The 20,346-nt window shown below is 33.6% G+C and overlaps 2 protein-coding genes across 2 annotated transcripts in view; one reads left to right on the forward strand and one right to left on the reverse strand.

Annotated features, from left to right (window-relative positions):
- The first annotated feature begins 41 nt into the window (after window positions 1-41).
- On the forward strand, window positions 42-11,969 carry zdhhc6 (zDHHC palmitoyltransferase 6). Its single transcript, XM_073851281.1, has 11 exons — window positions 42-221; window positions 2,059-2,589; window positions 3,951-4,042; window positions 4,580-4,739; window positions 4,993-5,154; window positions 5,294-5,347; window positions 7,898-8,065; window positions 8,186-8,227; window positions 8,312-8,457; window positions 11,026-11,072; window positions 11,161-11,969. Exons 2-11 carry the CDS (start codon window positions 2,323-2,325, stop codon window positions 11,259-11,261), a joined length of 1,239 nt encoding a protein of 412 aa, XP_073707382.1. The 5' UTR covers window positions 42-221; window positions 2,059-2,322; the 3' UTR covers window positions 11,262-11,969.
- The window catches only part of LOC141347538 (long-chain-fatty-acid--CoA ligase 5-like), a 29,667-nt gene continuing 21,099 nt past the window's right edge, over window positions 11,779-20,346 (reverse strand). Inside the window, exons 2-16 of the mRNA XM_073852540.1 lie at window positions 18,989-19,167; window positions 18,828-18,860; window positions 18,688-18,739; window positions 18,461-18,534; window positions 18,288-18,365; window positions 17,977-18,111; window positions 15,839-15,973; window positions 15,660-15,755; window positions 14,865-14,937; window positions 14,685-14,773; window positions 14,487-14,603; window positions 14,136-14,279; window positions 13,933-14,034; window positions 13,762-13,833; window positions 11,779-12,302 (exon numbers count right to left, since the gene is read on the reverse strand). Coding sequence (XP_073708641.1) covers window positions 12,168-12,302; window positions 13,762-13,833; window positions 13,933-14,034; window positions 14,136-14,279; window positions 14,487-14,603; window positions 14,685-14,773; window positions 14,865-14,937; window positions 15,660-15,755; window positions 15,839-15,973; window positions 17,977-18,111; window positions 18,288-18,365; window positions 18,461-18,534; window positions 18,688-18,739; window positions 18,828-18,860; window positions 18,989-19,167 — 1,514 coding nt within the window. The 3' untranslated portion in view covers window positions 11,779-12,167. The remainder of the gene's footprint in view (window positions 12,303-13,761; window positions 13,834-13,932; window positions 14,035-14,135; window positions 14,280-14,486; window positions 14,604-14,684; window positions 14,774-14,864; window positions 14,938-15,659; window positions 15,756-15,838; window positions 15,974-17,976; window positions 18,112-18,287; window positions 18,366-18,460; window positions 18,535-18,687; window positions 18,740-18,827; window positions 18,861-18,988; window positions 19,168-20,346) is intronic.

Here is a 20,346-nt window from a genome sequence, read left to right on the forward strand (position 1 = left end):
TCACGGGAATTTGTTCACGATCTCTTCCTGTCAGTGGTTCCGCTGAAGTGTGATTCGCGCGTGTATTTGTATCGTCTTTCTTGTTGAATTATGCTTTTGTTGTTTTAAAAAAAGATTTCGCTTTTGACAATATCACCGACGTTTAATAGCAAGTTAATTAATTCATATTAAACGTGGCTGTACGTTTTTCCTGGACTCTGATCGCACAAAGAAATGTCGAGGTATGTTAACGATGATTTTCTTCGTTTTTAAAACAATTTAATCAGTATACAAAGCTTTAAATGTTGCTGCCATTATAATTAGAGATGTACAACTCCATATATGTCTTTATTAGCAACCTTGACCTTTTTCGAAACATATGTCATTGATAAGGTATAGCGTTATTATCATATGGATTGGTATTTATAAAGAAAAAAGAGCTAATTTCTACAATTAGACTATATTTCCTTGTATTTAAATGTGATATACTTAGAATTACATTGAATGGACTCTGAAATTAGATTGCATTCAAAAGAGCTGTTGAAATATGGAGAACCAGTCAGTTCATGCAGGCTGACAACAACTTGATAGAGTTTCTGAGTTTCTTCTGGTACTGGACATCTTGTTCTTTTATGCTTGCTTGTATAACCACAACCCAAAGCTAATAAGAATCAGACTAAGTACGTTTAACCTAAATTATGTCATACAGAAGCAAAGAAACTAAGCTTTGGGTGTGCCTCAAGAACACAAGGAGTGCGACCATTGAAGCACAATAATTGACATGTAACATTAACCACAGCATTCTCTTCAAAGTCCTGATTTGTTTATAATCCTGCTTTATGTTATAATGACATTATTAAATCAATTGTAATTAGTATTAAGAGGTAGAAATACCAGTGTAGAAGACAAATGGATAAGTATTATTGCATTTTTGTGCCGTGAAGACAATTGACCTAGCCCTTAGCAAAAATGTATTTTTAAAAATAGAAAATGTCACATTTGAATTTATTCACATTCCATATAAAAACAGCGGAGTGACAGTGACAAGTAGGGAAGTGAGAAAATAATGAATATTCAATTACGAGAAATACCAAAGTAGGTCACATAAAATAAAACAGATAGATAGATAGATAGATAGATAGATAGATAGATAGATAGATAGATAGATAGATATGAATAGGTAAATACACTGTAAAAATGCTTTACTTACTTAGATTTTTTGTCTTATTTTCAGCCTAAATATCTAAAAATTCAAGAAGGATTTTCTAGACGAGTAAGAAGAATTTTCTTGTTTTCAGTCAAAGTCAAAATTAAATGGATTTTTGCTTAGAACAAGAAAAGTAATCTGCCATTGGGGTAAACAGAAAACAAGATTATTTTTCTTACTCCAGTGGTAGATTATTTTGCTTGTGTCAAGCAAAATCACACTTAATTTTGACTTGTTTTCTCTGAAAACAAGACAACAATTTTCCCTCGTCTAGAGAATCCTTCTTGATTTAAGAATTTTTTGATATTTTGGCTGGAAACAAGATAAAAAATCTAAATAAGTAATGCATTTTTTGCAGTGTAAGATTTAGGTAGATCTACTCAGCTGTTTTAAACATAATAATAAAAATAATAATAATAATGTTTTTTGAGCAGCAAATCAGAATATTAGAATGATATTTGAAGGAACGCTTCAGCTTTGAAATTAAAGCTTTCAAATTAAAGAAATTAATTACATTTTTAAATATATTCAAATAGAAAACAGTTATTTTAGTTAGTAAATATATTTCAGAATTGTTTTTGTTATTACAGAATACTGTTTTTGCTGTACTTTGGATCAAATAAATGCAGGCTTGGTGACTTCTTTAAAAACATTCAAAATCTTACAGTTCAAAAACTTTTGAATGGTAGTGTGTTTATACTGATCCTGTATTTATTTATTATCTTATACTGAAATAAACTGTGGAACAAAAGTTAACTGTGGTATTTTGGCATAAACAATGGTTATCATGTTCACATTTTGTATGTGGTGAGTCATTTGGATTCTGTCTTCCTCTTCCATGTTCCTCATTTCTCCACCTGTTTTCTCTTCAGATGGATGGCTGGCTTTAGCTCGAGGATAGGGCGATCAGAGGATTAGTACGGAAGGATGCCACACGCTGACAGAGTCTGGAACTCTAGGATATGGCTGGCCCCTGTGACTGGTGACGTAGCTGATCGCTGGTTGTTTCGAAGAAGACAGAAAAGATGCCCTTTGACCTCTTTAAGTCACTGCAGTAAACACAGACAACTTGCCTGACTACTGTACTTCATCTGTTACATTGAGGACCTTAAAGACGCTAAAAATACACCGAAATAATGAATATTCTGTCTGCTATAATCGTGTTTGAGAACCTCCATGAGGTCAAGAGGCTGTTCCACTGGGGTCCGATCATTGCTCTGACGGTCATCGGCGTTTGCTCCTCCATGGCCATGCTGGACTCCATAATCTGGTATTGGCCGCTAGACACCACTGGAGGCAGCATCAACTTCATCATGCTCATTAACTGGACTGTCCTCATTCTTTACAATTACTTTAATGCCATGTTTGTAGGTCCTGGTTACATTCCTCTGGAGTGGAAACCGGTAAGTCTTTTGGGATGTTCTCAGAAGGTAACAGTTTTTGAAAAAAGCTCATCACAGATGCATTTACACTGCCATTTGAAAGTTAAGGAACAGTAAGATTTGTAATGAATTTTTAAAAATGTGTCTTATACTCATCAAGGCTGAATTTATTTGATCAAAAATCCAAAAAAAAAAAAAAACAGTAATATTGTGAAATATTATTTTAATGTAAAATAACTGTTATTTTTTAAAATGTAATTTATTCCTGTGAAGCAAAGCTGAATTTTCAGCATCAGTACTCCAGTCTTTAGTGTCACAAGATCCTTCAGAAATCATTCCAATATGCTGAATTATTATCAACGTTGAAATGAAAACAGTTGTGCTGCTTAATATTTAGTTTGAACCTTTGATACTTTTTTCAGGATTTTTTTAATAAATAAAAAGTAAAAAAAAAAAAACACCATTTACAGTATTTAAAATAGAAATATTTTATAACGATATAAACCACCATTTTTGTTTTTGTTTTTTTGGAAAGAAAAATCACTTTTATTCACCAAGGATGTGTTAAATTGATAATAAAGTGATAGCAAAGACTTATATTGTTAGAAAATATTTCTGTTTTAAATAATTGCTATTCTTTTTTTACTTTTTATTCATCAAAGAATACTGGAAAAAACACAGATTCCAAAAAAATAAGCAGCACAGCTGTTTCCAACATTGATAATAAAAGTAATAAATCAGTATATTAGAATGATTTCTAAAGGATGAAAATTCATCTTTGAATCACAGGAATAAATTATATTTTAAAATCCATTAAAACCGACCCATTATTTTAAACTGTAATAATATTTAACAATAATTTTTCCGTATTTTTGATCAAGTAAATGCAGCCTTGATGAGCATAAGAAAATTATTTTAAAACATTAAAAGTCTTTTGAACAGCAGTGTATTTACAGTAAACTAGTGATGTTGTAATATTATTACAATTTAAATGACTGTTTTCTATAATAATTTTAATATTTGAAAATGTAATTTATTCTTAATTTATTCTAAGATGATTTTTTAGCAGCCATTACTCCAGTCTTCAGTGTCACATGATTCTTAAGAAATAATATCTAATTCTATTATGCTGATTTGGTGAGAACATGTCCTATTAATAACAATTTTTTTACTATTTTGTAACATAAGTCTTTACTACCACTTTTAGTTAATTTAATGCATTCGTGCTGAATGAAAATCTTAATTTTTTCCAACAAAATCTCACTGAACCCAAACCTTTTAACAGAACTGTATGCAAAGATTTTAAAGCATGTGCCTGTTGTATGATATTGTCTGTCAGCATGTCTAATATGACTTGTTTTGTTGTTTGTGTTTTCTAACAGGAGAATCAACAAGATATAATGTACTTACAGTTCTGTAGATTGTGCCAAGGCTATAAAGCCCCAAGGTCACATCACTGTCGCAAATGTAACAGGTAGATTTGTTTAAGAAAACAAACAGTTTTTTTAATAATATGGATGCATTTTTAAGCTGAAGTGTGTCATTAAAAAAAAAACTATATCTTTTCCCGTCCCACTTTAATATGCTGAGAGATAAGTCATTATAATTAGGTTATATAGGTTATATAATTAGGTTCATTTTCCTGAAAAACACATTCTCAACCAGCCAAATACGGCAACATTGGCTCAAGCGACCAATGTTAGATATTTGAGAGCCATATTTGAGAAACCTGTTTGGAAACAATTATTATTGTTGCATTTTCATTTTGATGACACTTGAGGCACATAAATTACAGGCTTCAGCTTTTTGTTCATGTTGTTCCAAACCTGTGGACCCCAACATTCTCGAAAATAGTCATACAGGTTTGAAACTATGTGTGTAAATTATGACTAATTGTTTGAATGAAATGTAATTTTTGGGTGAACTGTTTCTTTAAGGATTCATTTATTATTAAACCACATTGTGCTTTTTAAAAATGTATAATTAATATAAAAATGGTTTCTTTTCTCAGGTGTGTGATGAAGATGGATCATCATTGTCCCTGGATTAACAACTGTTGTGGTCATTTGAATCATGCATACTTCACCAGCTTCCTCCTGCTTGCTCCACTGGGCTGCATACATGCCGCTCTGATATTTATCATGACCATGTATACTCAACTTTATGACCGGGTAAGTGTTTTCTCACGTTGTTTCATCTTATTTTTGATGTGTTCAATTCTAAAAACAAACAAAACTGTAGCACGGACAAATAATGTACATGTAATTTAAAATATTACCTAAAAACATTAATTCAGGAAGGGCTTGAATAAGCTAAGATAAGCTTCTGTTGAAATGTTCATACATTTCATAATGACTAATGCTCAGGCTGGTTTTCTTACTCATGTCTGGCGTGGTAATGTTCTGCACATTTTCTTGGCTTTAGATCTCATTTGGCTGGAGCTCAGTGAAGATTGACATGAGCGCTGCTCGGCACATCCACCATCCCATCATGCCTTTCAGCATTGCAGCATTTGCAGCCACTCTCTTTGCACTGGGACTGGCACTGGGTACTACTATTGCTGTTGGGATGTTGTTTTTTATTCAGGTAGGATATGATGTGTCATTTTGAACTCATTCCTTCCTTTGCTTTTTTTTTCACAAAAATTCAGAATTCATAGCTTGCTTGTGAGGATTTTTCCCATATAAGTGAATTTTGATCAGAAATGTTTTCTTTTTTCTTTTAGATGAAGGTGATTCTTCGAAACAAAACCTCAATAGAAGCATGGATTGAGGAGAAAGTAAGCTTGTTTACAGTGTGCTTATCTGCTAAAGGAGGTGACATAATCCAATATGCTTATAATCCAATACACAGCAACACTCTTTCAGGAGTAGACTTTTAAAGTCTTCCCTGAGCTGTAAGCACTTAGTGTCATCGAAATTTACACGCACAGAGGTGCAGAAAGTCTTTTGACCGGTTCCTCAAGTTCAAGAATCCAGACAGAAATCAATATACACAACTGTTCAAAAGTTTGGAATCAGTCTCTTATTCTCACCAAGACTGCGTTTATTTGATCAAAACTGCAGTAAACAGTAATATTGTGAAATATTATTACAAATTTATTTATTTATTATGTATTTATTTAAAACAAAAATGAAAAAGATTCTATTTTTATATTTAATTAATTTTGTTTTATTATTTTAGTATTTATTTTGGTTACTTGGTTTTCAAAACTTGCTGCTAAATAGTTTGTGAAAATGGTGATGCTCGATTCTTTGATGTATTAAAAAGTTCAAAAGAACAGCATTTATTTAAAATTATTTGAAATCTTTTAACATTTTAAAAGACTTTATTCTCATTTCTGATCAATTTAATGCGTCATTGCTAAATAAAAATATTTCTTTAAAAAAAAAAACGTATTGACCACAAACTTTTGAACAGTAGTGTAATCATTTAATATTTAAATAATTTTGAAATGTACTTAAAGGGTTACTATGAAACTATTTCCGCCACTGACTAAAAAATAAATAAAGGTAATTTTGACTTTTTGTCTTACAATTCTGACTTTTTTTTTTCACAATTTTGAGTTTACATCTCTTAATTCTAACTTTTTTTCTCAGAATTGCGTGATACAATTCTGACGTGAGATATAAACTCGCAGTCGAGAATTGCAAGATGTAAACCCACAATTCTGATGAAGTCAAAACTGTGAGATAGAAAATCGCAGTTCTGAGGAAAAAGTCAGAATTGTAAGAAAAAGGTCAGAATTGCGGGATACAAACTTGCATTAGTGAGAAAAAAATCTGAATTGTGAGATATAAACTCGCATTTGCGAGAAAGTCCGATTTTCAAGATGTAAAGTCGCATTTGTGAGAAAAAGTCAGAATTCTGTGATACGAACTCACATTTATGAGAAAAAATGTCAGAATTGTGAGATGCAAACTCAAAATTGTGAGAAAAAGTCAGAATTGTGAGATATTAACTTGCATTTGTGAGAAGAAAAGTCAGAATTACAAGATATAGACTTGCATTTGTGAGAAAAAGTCAGAATTACAAGATATAAACTTGCATTTGTGAGAAAAAGTCAGTATTGCAAGATGCAAACTCACATTCGTGAGGAATAAAAAGTCAGAATTGCAAGAAAAAAGTCAGATTTGCAAGATATAAACTTGCATTTGCGAGAAAAAAAATCAAAATTCTGAGATCTAAACTTGCATTTGTGAGGAAAAAAGTCAGAATTCTGAAATATAAACTCGGAATGGCAAGAAAAAATCATAATTGTGAGATATAAACTTGGAATTGTGAGATATAAACTTGCATTTGTGAGAAAAAGGTCAGAATTACAAGATATAAACTTGCATTTGTGAGAAAAAGGTCAGAATTACAAGATATAAACTTGCATTTGTGAGAAAAAAGTCAGTATTGCAAGGTACAAACTCACATTTGTGAGGGGAAAAATTGCAAGAAAAAAGTCAGATTTGCAAGACAGAAACTTGAATTTGCCAGAAAAATTCAGAATTGCAAGATATGAACTTGCACTTGTGAGAAAAAGTCAGTATTGCAAGATGCAAACTCACATTCGTGAGGAATAAAAAGTCAGAATTGCAAGAAAAAAGTCAGATTTGCAAGATATAAACTTGCATTTGCGAGAAAAAAAATCAAAATTCTGAGATATAAACTTGCGTTTGTGAGGAAAAAAGTCAGAATTCTGAAATATAAACTCGGAATGGCAAGAAAAAATCATAATTGTGAGATATAAACTTGGAATTGTGAGATATAAACTTGCATTTGTGAGAAAAAGGTCAGAATTACAAGATATAAACAAGATATAAAAGTCAGATTTGCAAGACAGAAACTTGAATTTGCCAGAAAAAATTCAGAATTGCAAGATATGAACTTGCACTTGTGAGAAAAAAAATCATGCGATACAAACTTGCCTTTGCAAAAAAAAGTGAACTGCGAGATATAAACTCGGAATAGCAGGAAAAATTGCAATTTTTGTTTGCTTTCGGTAATTATTATTTAGTGTCGGAAATGAGCTTCCATTTCATTTGTAACTGAAATTGAATGTAACTGAAATATTTTGTCCTTAAATTATCTTTCAATTCTGAGATATTAAAATTTATAAGGTAATAATAGCAAAATGCAGTTTAAAATAGTTTCAAATAGAGCTCAGGATATAGCACAAAAAATTGCATGTTGACTTTCCAAGTGCAAAAACAGTATAAACATTCAAGTCATGTTTATTTGATCTTTGTGGCTAGATGAGACATTATGTGGGTATAGGACTATAAATTCAGTAAGTCATTTGTGTTTTATTACATTAAAGCCAGAATCTCTGTGTTCCCAGGCCAAAGACAGAATCCAGTACTACCAAACAGGTGAAGAATTCATCTTCCCCTATGACCTAGGCAGTCGATGGGAAAACTTCAAGCAGGTGTTCACCTGGTCCGGCTCCCCCATGGGCGATGGAATGGAATGGCCTGTGCATGAGAAGTGTAACCAGTACACTCTAACCGTATGTACTCAACATAATACATATAACTAATCATTCAATAGATATTACATTACTGGCTTATACAGCTCTATAGCTCAGTTTGTAATGATATTCTTGTCTCCTCTTTTTTTTTTTTTTTAGATTGAGCAGCTTAAACAAAAACATGATAAACGCCAGAGGAGTGTGAGTATAGCCACAATCAATTTTAAACACTAGAGGGCAGCATTTACTAAAGGACTGACACAATGGTGACCATCTGCTTCACAGGTGGAATACAGAGTGGTGGAGGACTACAATGGTGCTTGCTGCCCATTGGGAAAGGGTCTAAATACTTTTTTTAGAACACCTTGTACAGAGGAACCAAGGATTCAACTCACAAAGGGAGAGACCATCTTTGCTACAAGAGGAACAAAGTGAGCCATCTTTATTTGCTGTTTTTTTTTTTTTTCTTAATGACCCAATAATTACTCACCATTATGTGGTTCCAAACCGGTAAGACCTTCATTTACCCTTAAAGCACAAATTAAGAAATTTTTAATGAAATCCGAGTGCTTGCTGACCCTAAAATCACCATTAAATTATGGTTAAACCACTAACGTCATATGAACTACTTTAACAATATCTTTACTACTTTTCTGGGCCTTGAAAATGGTAGTTGTGTTGCAGTCTATGTATGGACATAAAGCTTTCAGATTTTGTGTTCCGAAGATGACAAAGGTCTTATTGGGTTTGAAACGACATGAGGGTGAGTAATTAGTGACAGAATTTTCATTTTTGGGTGAATCATCACTTTAATGGTCCATAGCTTTCACTGGTGACTGTTGAAATATATATGTCAAATTTTAATTATTAAATTAGCCAAGCATGTTTTAACATATTTTAGGCAGTTTTAATGCCATGTTGTATAATGTATAATATATAATATAATGTAATGTTTGGAGTCAGTAAGACTTATTTTTACTTTTATTCAGCAAGGATGCCTAAAATCGATCAAAAGTTATGGAAGCCTGTTTCTGTCACTGAATAAAAAATTTGAAAATGGTAATTGCAACTTTTTCCTCAGAATTGTAAGATATAAACTGACTATACTGACTGTAAACTCATAATTGCATGTTGCGAGATATAAAGTCACAATTCGGACTTTTTGTTCTCAGACTTGCATGATATAAACTCACAATTGCAAGAAATAAAGTCAGAATTGTGCGATTAAAACAAGTCTTTTTTTCTTGCAATTAAAGGTTTGTATCTTGCAATTGTGACTTTTTTTCCTCAAAATTGTAAGATATAAACTTGCAATTGTGAGTTATAAAGTCCAATTCTGAGGGGGGGAAAACTTCACAATTCTGACTTAATAACTCGCAATTGCGGGCTATAAAGTCAGAATTTTAAGTTATGAACTCGCAATTCTGAAGAAAAAAGTCACTGTTACGAGAAATAAACTTGCAATTCTGAGAAAAAAGTAAATTGCGAGTTTATAACTCACAATTCTGACTTAATAACTCGCAATTGCATGTTTATATCAGCAGTCCTGACTTAATTTCTCAGAATTGCAAGTTTCTATCTCACAATTCTGACTTTATAACTCGCAATTGTGAGTTTGTTTCATACTTCTGAGAAAAAAGTCAATTGTGAGTTTATATCTTGCAATTCTGACTTTACAACTTGCAATTTTAAGTTTATATCAGCAGTTCTGACTTAATTTCTCAGAATTGCAAGTTTATATCTTACAATTCTGACTTTATAACTCACAATTGTAAGTTTATATTTCATACTTCTGAGGAAAAAGTCAGAGTTGCAAGTTTGTATCACAATTCTGAGAACAAAAGTCAATTGTGAGTTTATATCTTTTAATTCTGACTTTATAACTTGCAATTGCAAGTTTATATATTTTATACTTCTGAGAAAAAAAGTCAGAGTTGCGAGTTTGTATCATGCAATTCTGAGTAAAAAAAGTCAGAATTGTTAAATAAGAAAAGTTGCACGACCTTCTATAGAAAGTAACGGTAAAAACATGTTGTTTTATAATGTTACAAAAAAATTTATTTCAAATGAATGCTGTTATTTTGAACTTTCTATTCATCAGTGAATCCTAAAAAATGTATTGCTATTTCCACAAAAAAAAACTTTTTTTAAAATAATAATGAGAAATGTTTCTAAAGCAGAAAATCAGCATATTAGAATGATTTCTAAAGAATCAGATCATGTGACACTGAAGACTGAAGTGATGACTGCTGAAAATTCAGCTTTGCCATCATAGTAATAAAAAAATTACTACTATAAATCAAAATAGAAAAAAATATTACTGTGGTTACTCTATTTTGATCAAATAAATGCAGCCTTGATGAAAATAAAGCATAAAATTTAGGCAGTCAGAATTTTAAGTTATGAACTCGCATTTCTGAGAAAAAAAGTCAATTGCGAGTTTATATCACGCAGTTCTGACTTAATTTCTCAGAATTGCGAGTTTATATTTCATACTTCTGAGAAAAAAAAATAGTCAGAGTTGCAAGTTTGTATCACGCAATTCTAGTCATATTTGTAAATCGCACTAACCTTTTTTTTATTCAGTGGCGGAAACTTCTACAGAAAGTAACATTACAGACATTTATACAAAAAAATCAATTTCAAATAAATGCTGTTATTTTGAACTTCCTATATATCAATGAATCGTAAAAAATGTATTGCTATTTCCACAAAAAAACTTTTTTTTTTTTTTTTAATAATGAGAAATGTTTCTAAGTAAAAAAATCAGCATATTAGAATGATTTCTAAAGAATCAGATCATGTGACACTGAAAAATTCAGCTTTGCCATCATAGTAATAAGAAAAAAATTACTACAATAAATTAAAATCGAAAAATAGAATTCAGAATATTAGTGTTCTGATCAAATAAATGCAGCCTTGGTGAGCATAAAGCATAAAATCTTACTGACCCCAAACATTTGAACAAATTAAAAAAATATGTTCTTTTTAATTAACAGGTGGTGGATGTATGGAGACAAAGTTTTGAATGAGGAACACGCTAAAGGTGAAGTTTTCGACATGTTATATGATCAGATTCAGTAATTGAAAGTGTTTCATAAGTTTGATGATTAAAATGATATCTCTCCCTATAGCTGGAGTTCGAATTAGAGGATGGTTTCCACGCCGCTGTGTTGAGAAGTGTCATTATGACTCGGCGAATAATTCGACAAGTGAAGAAAAGAAAGAGCAATGATACAGAATTCTATATTTCACAGCTTGCTTTAAACAGAGGACCTAATATTAGGGCCTGAACCCTGCTGAGATGCAAATTTCTTTCTGATTCTTTTGTAAAGCTATTCAATGGCACCAGCGCTAAGTGTTGAAGCAAACCGATACCGACAGACGCCCCAAAGTTATTAACTTGCGTAACTTAATAACATTTCATTTCCAAAGAACAGCTGCCAGAGAAACTGGCAAATGAGAAAGAAATAGGGGTTTTATAAAAACGGGATTGGGGCATATGACAGTGTATTCTTTAAAGGGGGTTATTAGGATGTCTACTTGAAACGTATTACTTCTTCTTGCCTTTCTCTTACTTGCTTGCTCTCTCTCGTTCGTTGATGCCCACACTGATTATGCAAAGTCATGCAAATTGTCTGAATTGTTTATATAATTGAAATAATTTGATTTTATTTTTGATGGCTTACTTTTTTTGTAAAACTGATGTCAACCTCGCTGAAGTTTTCAGAGACAAATAAACAGCCGTGATCTGTATAGTAATTTCGTAATTTTATTTTCTCCGTATTTTTAATGGAAAGCAACCACAGAATTAGTTTCTACTCAACAAAGCACCTATATGTAAATATAGTTGTTTATTTAATTGATGTACTTGCATTGACATATTAATGTTTTCACATTTTGTTCCTTGAAAAAAAAATAAATGAACATTCTTTGGAATTCATTCAATCTTTTAAGGCTGTTCGTACATTTGTTTTATAGTATATCCAGACTCTTTTTTTTTTTTTTTTTTTTTGTCTCTTGGGCACATATTAGTTAAGGTTGATGCAGTGCTTACAAAATGTTTCATCTTTGAGCAAATATAGAAAAACATCACAACACAAACAGCACTCATAAATACATGGTCACACCACAGGATGCACTACATGTTAGCATAAAGCCTCTCAATCTGAACTTTAAAGAATTTAGTAAGCTCTGCCCGTTTGGCTTTCAGTGTTGGAGTGAGGAGACCGTTTTCTATTGTGAACATGTCGGGATGCAGGTACAAGTCTTTGACCTTGAAGAGATAAGATAACTATATTAGACGTTCAATTAAATGAAGAGTGCATCAAAATTCACAGACTGTAAACTAGTTTAGACTTTTTTACCCTTGTAAACTTGATCTGTGCATATATAGTTGAGGTCAAAAGTTTACATACACCTTGCAGAATTTGCAAAATGTTAATTATTTGACCAAAATAAGAGCGATCATACAAAATACATGTTATTTTTTATTTAGTACTGACCTGAATAAGATATTTCACATAAAAGACGTTTACATATAGTCCACGTTAGAAAATAATAGCTGAATTTATAAAAATGACCCTGTTCAAAAGTTTACATACACTTGATTCTTAATACTGTGTTGTTACCTGAATACGTTTTGGTTTTGTTTTGTTTAGTGACTTCTTTGTTTGTCCTGAACAGTTAAAAAGTCCTTGAGGTCCTACAAATTCTGTGTTTTTTTTAGCATTTTTGTGTATTTGAACGCTTCTTTTGACACTTTTGAACTCGTATGCAACTTTTACAGAAGGTTCAAAGCTCACTCATGCTCTAGAAGGAAACACGATGCATTAAGAGCTGAGGGGTGAAAACTTTTTGAATTTGAAGATCAGGTTAAATTTAACTTATTTTGTCTTCTGGGAAACATGTTAAGTATCTTCTGTAACTTCTGAAGGGCAGTACTAAATGACTAAATATGATATTCAGGCTAAATAAGAAAAATGTACACATCTTAATTCTGTTCAAAAGTTTACACCCCCTTGCTTTTAATGCATATTTTTTTTCTTCTGAAGCATCAGTAAGCATTTGAACCTTTTGTAATAGTTGCATATGAGTCCCTCAGTTGTCCTCAGTGTGAAAAGATGGATGTCAAAATCATACAGTCGTTGTTGGAAAGGGTTTAAATACACCAAAATGTTGAAAAAATAAAAAAATTGTGGGACCAGAAGGATTTTTCTGAAGAACAGCAAGAAGCTTAACTGTTCAGGACAAACAAGGGACTCATGAACTCCTATTACTGAACAGAAATAAAATAAAATAAAAATACACAGCTGTGGATCATTCAGGTAACAGCACAGTGTTAAGAATAACGTGTATGTAAACTTTTGAACAGGGTCATTTTTATAAATTCAACTATTATTTTCTCTTGTGGACTATATGTAAACATCTTTTATGTGAAATATCTTATTCAGGTCAGTACTAAATTAAAAAAGATGCATTTAGTATGATCCCTCTTATTCTGGTAAAACAATTAACATTTAGCAGATTCTTCAAGGTGTATGTAAACTTTTGACCTCAACTCAAGATGGTAATTGACCAAATAGAGTTGTTATGGATTACTGTGCTGTGTTTATCAGCTGTTTGGACTCTCATTCTGATGGCACCCATTCACTGGATCTACTTTCAGCAAATTATGTAATTTTCATTCTATTTCTTTAACAGTAATATATAATAATGGCTCTGAATGTGCTTACTTGTTCAAAGGACTTCAGCCCTGCTTCACGCCCGAGCTTGTTGAGGTCAGAGATGATTGCTTTCTTGATTTCCTACAAAATAAGGAAGAGTATTGAGCAAGTAATCTAGCAGAAATCCTTCATACTAAAAAGTTTAGCATGTACGAAAGTATGTAAATACACACAGCTTACCTGATTTTTACAAAGCTCCTCTAATGAACCTTTCACTCCCAGTTTTTCTGCAAAACCTGGCAGTACTTCAGGGTCTGGCACCACTATGGCCACCAAAGAGGACTGGACACATTCAAGTAAAGATATTAGGCTACATAATAATAAACTTAAAAATGTAAAACCAGATTTTTTTATCATCAATAGCAAGGAATTCATAATTTCACCTGTAAACTGTCACCATGCACAAACACTTGGGCGACTGGAGCACTCCGAATGTAAACGTTTTCAATCTTTTCTGGTGCAATGTATTCGCCTTGAGCCAGTTTGAAGATGTTTTTCTTCCTGTCGATGATCTTCAGCACTCCACTCTGGTAAATTGAACATAAATCCATAAACCTTTTACACTATTTCTTACAAAAACGCTACCATGTTAATCTGCTGATATCACAATACAATAGTGCTATACATTTTTTCCTTCTAAGGTGCATTATTAAAAAAAAGAGAATGCTAAGAATTAAATTCAGCTGTAAATGTAAAAATATCGTCATATTTCATTCTAAACAAAGGGATCTCACAGGCAGCCATTTGCCGATATCTCCAGTGTGCAGCCATCCATCTTTATCCAAAGCCTCTGCTGTCTTTTCTGGGTCATTGAGATATCCACGAAACACATTTTTCCCTTTGACACAAACCTAAAATAAAACACCAACGCTATAAGACGTTTCAATGACAATTTGGTACGTGGTTTATAAAATGATGTTTCATTACTGTACCTCTCCTTCACCATTGGAGGCAAAGTAGTTCATTTCCTCCACATCAACAAGTTTGACAATATTGCATGGAATAGGAATTCCAACATGACCTGAAATCAACAGCATATATAAAATAGATCAGTGCTAAGTGTTTTTTTCACATGGTAAAAAAAACAAGATTTTTTTGTTATAGGAACCCACCAGTATGCCAGTCTCCAGGTATAGTGAAAGAGCAGGCCGCAGTGCACTCTGTCTGGCCGTATGCCTCGAAAATCTGGAAGCAGGCCAGTGATAAAGAGGTTAGCACTAGGTCAATGTGACACCAGATCAGTACACATACAGTACACACACATCCTGCTTTGACAGTGGCCGTGTTTTTAAAGGGATAGTTCTCCCAAAAATGAGAATTACCCTGTGATTTACTCACCTTCAAGCCATAGGTGTATATGACTTTGTTCTTTCAGATGAATACAATCGGAGTTATATTTAAAAAAGCCCTGTCTCTTCCAAGCTTTATGATGGCAGTGAATGGGTGTTGAGATTTTGTCCATTAAAGTGCATCCATCCATCATAAAAAGTGCTCCACACAGCTCCAGGGGGTTAACAAAGGCCTTCTAAAGCGAAACGATGCGTTTGTGTAAGAAAAATATCCATATTTAAAATTTTACACTAATGCATTGAATTGCTTTAGAAGAATTGCTTTAACCCCCTGGGAGCCATGTGGAACACTTTTTATGATGGATGAATGCATTTTATTGGACTTCAAAATCTCAACAGCCATTCACATTTTTTAATATAACTGGGATTGTATTCGTTTGAAAGAAGAAAGTCATATACACCTAGGATGGCTTGAGGGTGAGTAAATCATGGGGTATTTTTCATTTTTCTGCGAACTATCTCACAATTAAGCACCACTCCATCATATTGTCTTTCATAAGCCAATACAGAAGCCATATAGTTATCCATTTCTGTTGTCTTATACTCTTCCTTTCATACCTGGCACCCGAGGCTTGCCCGGAGAAAAGTGAGCACAGTTTCAGAAATGGGAGCAGCCCCCGTCACCATCACCCTCACGCGGCCCCCCAGAGATTCCTGCAGAAGACAAATTTAAAACTTTTTCAGAAACATTCCTTACTCAAATACAAAAACCTTGCCATCTGGTCTGCTGGGGATACCTGAACTTTGTGAAAGATGAGTTTGTCCCATATGCTGTCATTCCTGATAATGCCCTGCTTGACCTCTGCACATTTCTTCTCAATGGCAAAGTTCAGAAGCCATTTCTTAAATGGAGTCTGGGCCCCACTCTGAACCTGTAAATCAGCAGAAAGTGAACAATTAAAGGCTTATAAATCATTTTACTGGTGCTCTGTGTGTAAATATACAAATAAATACATACACTTGTACTCATAAGTTTACATACCCCTTGAAGAATATGCAAAATGTTAATATTTTAACAAAATAGGAGGGATCATGAAAATTGCATGTTAGTTTTTATTTAGTACTGTCCTGAAAAGGCTATAGATGTATACTCCACAAGACAAAATAATAACCGAATTTACAAAAAATAGCTCCATTCAAAAGTTTACATACCCTTGAATCTTAATGCTGTGTGTTATTTTCCTGGATAATTCACAACTGTTATGTTTTTTGTGATAATTGTTCATGAGTCCCTTGTTTTTCCTGAGCAGTTTAACTGCCTGTTGTTCTTCAGAAAATTCCTCCAGATCTTGCACTTTCTTTGGTTTTCCACCATCTTCTGTATATTTGAACCCTTTCCAAAAGTGAATGTATGATTTTGAGATCCATTTTTTTCCACACTGAGGACAATTGAGGGACTCATACATAACTATTACAAAAGGTGAAAACATTTATTGATGCTTAAAGGAACACTCCACTTTTTTTGGAAATAGGCTCATTCTCCAACTCCCCCCGAGTTAATAAGTTGAGTTTTACCGTTTTGAAATCCATTCAGCCGTTCTCCTGTTCTGTCGATATCACTTTCAGCATAGCTTAGCATAGATCATTGAATTCTATTAGACCAATAGCATCACATTCAAAAATGACCAACGAGTTTCTATATTTGTCCTATTTAAAACTTGACTCTTCTGTAGTTATATCGTGTACTAAGACTAAGACTAAGGTGGAAATGCAAAGCTTCAATTTTCTAGGCTGATAAGATTAGGAACTACACTTCCATTCCGGCGTAATAGTCAAGGAAGTTTGCTGCCGTAATAAGGCTGAAGCAGGAGCAGTAATACCACGCAGCACATGTGCAAATGCTAAACTAGCTGGGAACTCATTTCTGATAATACTCCGCCTGCTTCGGCCATATTACGATTACGGCAGCAAACTTCCTTGACTATAATGCCGAAATGGAAGTGTAGTTCCTAATCTTATCAGCCTAGAAACTCGCAGCTTTGCATTTCCACCGGTCTTAGTACACGATATAACTACAGAAGAGTCAAGCTTTAAATACAACAAATATGGAAACTCGTTGGTCATTTTTGAATGCGATGTTATTGGTCTAATAGGATTCAATGATATATGCTAAGCTATGCTAAAAGTGATATCGCCAGAACAGGAGAACGGCTAAATGGATTTCAAAACGGTAAAACTCAACTTATTAACTCGGGGGGAGTTGGAGAATGAGCCTATTTCCAAAAAAAGTGGAGTGTTCCTTTAAGAAGGCAACACAATGCATTAAGAGCCAGGGGGTGTAAACTTTTTGAAATTGATGATAAAAGTAAATTATTCTTATATTGTCTTCTGGGAAACATGTTAGTGCAGTACTAAATGAAAAAATATGATCTTTAAACAAAATGAAAGAAAAATTTAGACATCATCATCCTGTTCAAAAGTTTACACCCCCGCTCTTAATGCATTGTGTTGCCTTCTTAAACGTCAGTAAATGTTTTCACCTTTTGTAATAGTTATGTATGAGTTCCTCAGTTGTTCTCAGTGTGAAAAGATGGATCTCAAAATCATACAGTCACTTTTGGAAAGGGTTCAAATATGCAAAAGATGCTGGAAAACCAAAGAATATGCAGGAACTAGATTTTTCTGAAGAACAACAGACAGTTGTACTGTTCAGGACAAACAAGCGACTTACAAGTGACTTTTGAGATGAACAACCATCACAAAATATGAAAACAGTCGTGGATCATCCAGGAAATGACACAGTATTAAGATTCAAAAGTATGTAAACTTTTGAACAGGGTCTTTTTTATAAATTTAGTTATTATTTTGTCTTAAATAACCTATAACAGGCCATGAAAAGTAAGCCCCAACGGTGACTGTGTGTGTAGTTTCATACCTTGTCATAAACACGATTCAGAAGACGTGGAACCACTGGGAATACAGTAGGCTGCAGGGCTTTCATGTCGTCTGGTAGATGTCTGATATCACCTTGGAAAAACCCGACTCTTCCCCCTACACTGTATATCACTGTCTGATACACATGAATAAAAACAAGCAAACATAACTTCAGTGTTCTTCTTCTGTAAAAGAAATTCGTCTATGTAATTTATAAAAGATTCTACAACATGACACTGAAAATTTGAAAGACCTTCAGCAATGTTTCATCAAAGATGATGGTGAGCATCAGACATAAAAAAAGCGGCTTACCTGTACAACTCTTTCAAACATGTGCGCCAGCGGCAAAAACGAGATGGACACGTCGGATGGAACAGGCACAAAGACGCTCTGAAGAAACAAGAGTTTGGCATTCAACATTAAAAATCTACACTCCCAAAGAGACTTTGTAAAGATCATGTAGCCATCATACTGACATACAGTACCTCAAAGGTCTTAACCACACCGGCTGCATCTGAAACCACGTTTTCATGGGTCAGCATGGCTCCCTTTGGATCCCCTGAAGCAGAGAATACAGAATGAAAGCTCACACACATAGAACACACCACAATATTCACTAGAGGTGGAGCAGCATCGGCTTCACAGATATAAATGCGGCCTGCAGTGTTTCTGCGGTCTTGAAGCAGAATAGAATAGATTACATCACACTTACCTGTGGTTCCACTGGTGAAGCAAATAATACTTAGGTCTTCTGGTTTTGGTGGCTAGAAAAAAATCTAATTAGTTTGAGTTTGCGTACATCAAATATATTGATCGATATATAATGAAATTCATAATTAACTCATTACTCACAATAGGCTTGTGATGGTTGTCCTTTCCCAATGCCTGAAAAATTCACAAATGTTTTTAAATATATATATTCTGTTCTCTGACTTTGAAAGATATCAGAGCCTTTAATATTTTGTATTATTGTTTTATTATTTATTACTGATCAGATGGTGCTGTCAGAGTACCTCTACATCTTTCAGGAACAGGACATCCACACCAGTCTTAGAGCCTCTATCAATCAATGAGGAATCATAGGGGTCCATGAGAATGATGGTTTTTAGGACAGGAGTGAGGTTTTTCTCACAGTTATCAAGCAGTATTTCTGCTTTATCCTGCTTATCGCATATCACCGTGGATATCTTTGCTGCGGAGATAAAGATACTACTTAAGGTGACATATCATGAAAATCTGACTTTTTCAGTGTTTAAGTGCTATAATCGAGTCCCCGGTGCATTTACCATCCCAATAAAAAAAAACAACCCAGTACATTTTTGGTAAGCCTTCAGATTTTTCTCCCCCTGTGATGTAGAAAGGGGATCTTATTATAAAATTACAGCCTCTTAATCTGCACATTTCCACCCACGGCACTGCCATTTTGTTTTCACAAGCGTCTGCAGTGTACCAGTTCTAACGCCATGACAAAAGTTCGAGCACAGCATGCTAAGTTTTCTATTGTTGGCTGCACAGTTGAGCACAGAACACTATTTAGAGTCTCAGCCTCAGAGGAGACAAGAGAGCAGTGGATTTATTGATTTGTTTACTGTATATTATGCTGCTGCCACACAAATCTAATATAAACATGGGATTCGTTCCCAGCTATTTTCCTTCACAGACATAACTGACAGTTTTTGTAACACATGCGTGTTTTTAACATAAACTTGTGTGTATTTGACAGTTTAAGCGCAATAAGACATGAACGAGAACTTAGTTTAGTACTCACATGCCGTATGACAGCGTATGTGCGTATATCAGAAATTTAAACAAATATGGTTTAAAACACACAAGTTCAACACGATTGACATGATAATCAAAACCAAATAGATGTTATTTGGCAGAGTATCTGAGGTAGGAACTGTAAAGGCACAGCCCTATTCTGGAAAAGGGGGCGGGAAGCAGCAGCTCATTTGCATTTAAAGGTATAGGAATGAAAACAGCATGTTTCTGCTTCCACTTATAATAGGCATTTTCAAAATGAAATAATAAATGACCTGTGGGGTATTTTGAGCTGAAACTTCACAGACACATTCTGGGGGCATCTGAGACTTATATTATATATTGTAAAAAGGGGCATAATATGTCTCCTTTAAAAAGGTCCAATCAGATGTAGCACAAAATTACTGTGGTATTAAACACCAAACAAAAACCTTAAATTAAATATGTTAAATTAAGATGTTATAAACTATATACAGTACTGTGCAAAAGTCTTAGGCCACTAGAATTTTCACTAACAAAAAATGGTTTTAAGTCAGTTATTTCTATCTTTTGCTGTAGTGTGTCAGTAGATAATATCAGTTTGCATTTCCAAACTTTCATTTTGCCATTA

This window comes from Garra rufa, chromosome 12, assembly GCF_049309525.1.
Source record: "Garra rufa chromosome 12, GarRuf1.0, whole genome shotgun sequence".
Classification (NCBI taxonomy): domain Eukaryota; kingdom Metazoa; phylum Chordata; class Actinopteri; order Cypriniformes; family Cyprinidae; genus Garra; species Garra rufa.

Coding starts and splice junctions, on each gene's coding strand:
- zdhhc6 (XM_073851281.1), top strand. CDS start 2,323: ATGAATATTCTGTCTGCTATAATCGTGTTTGAGAACCTCCATGAGGTC. Junction 4,740..4,992: donor ATACTCAACTTTATGACCGG/GTAAGTGTTTTC, acceptor TCTTGGCTTTAG/ATCTCATTTGGCTGGAGCTC. Junction 5,155..5,293: donor GGATGTTGTTTTTTATTCAG/GTAGGATATGAT, acceptor TTTTTCTTTTAG/ATGAAGGTGATTCTTCGAAA.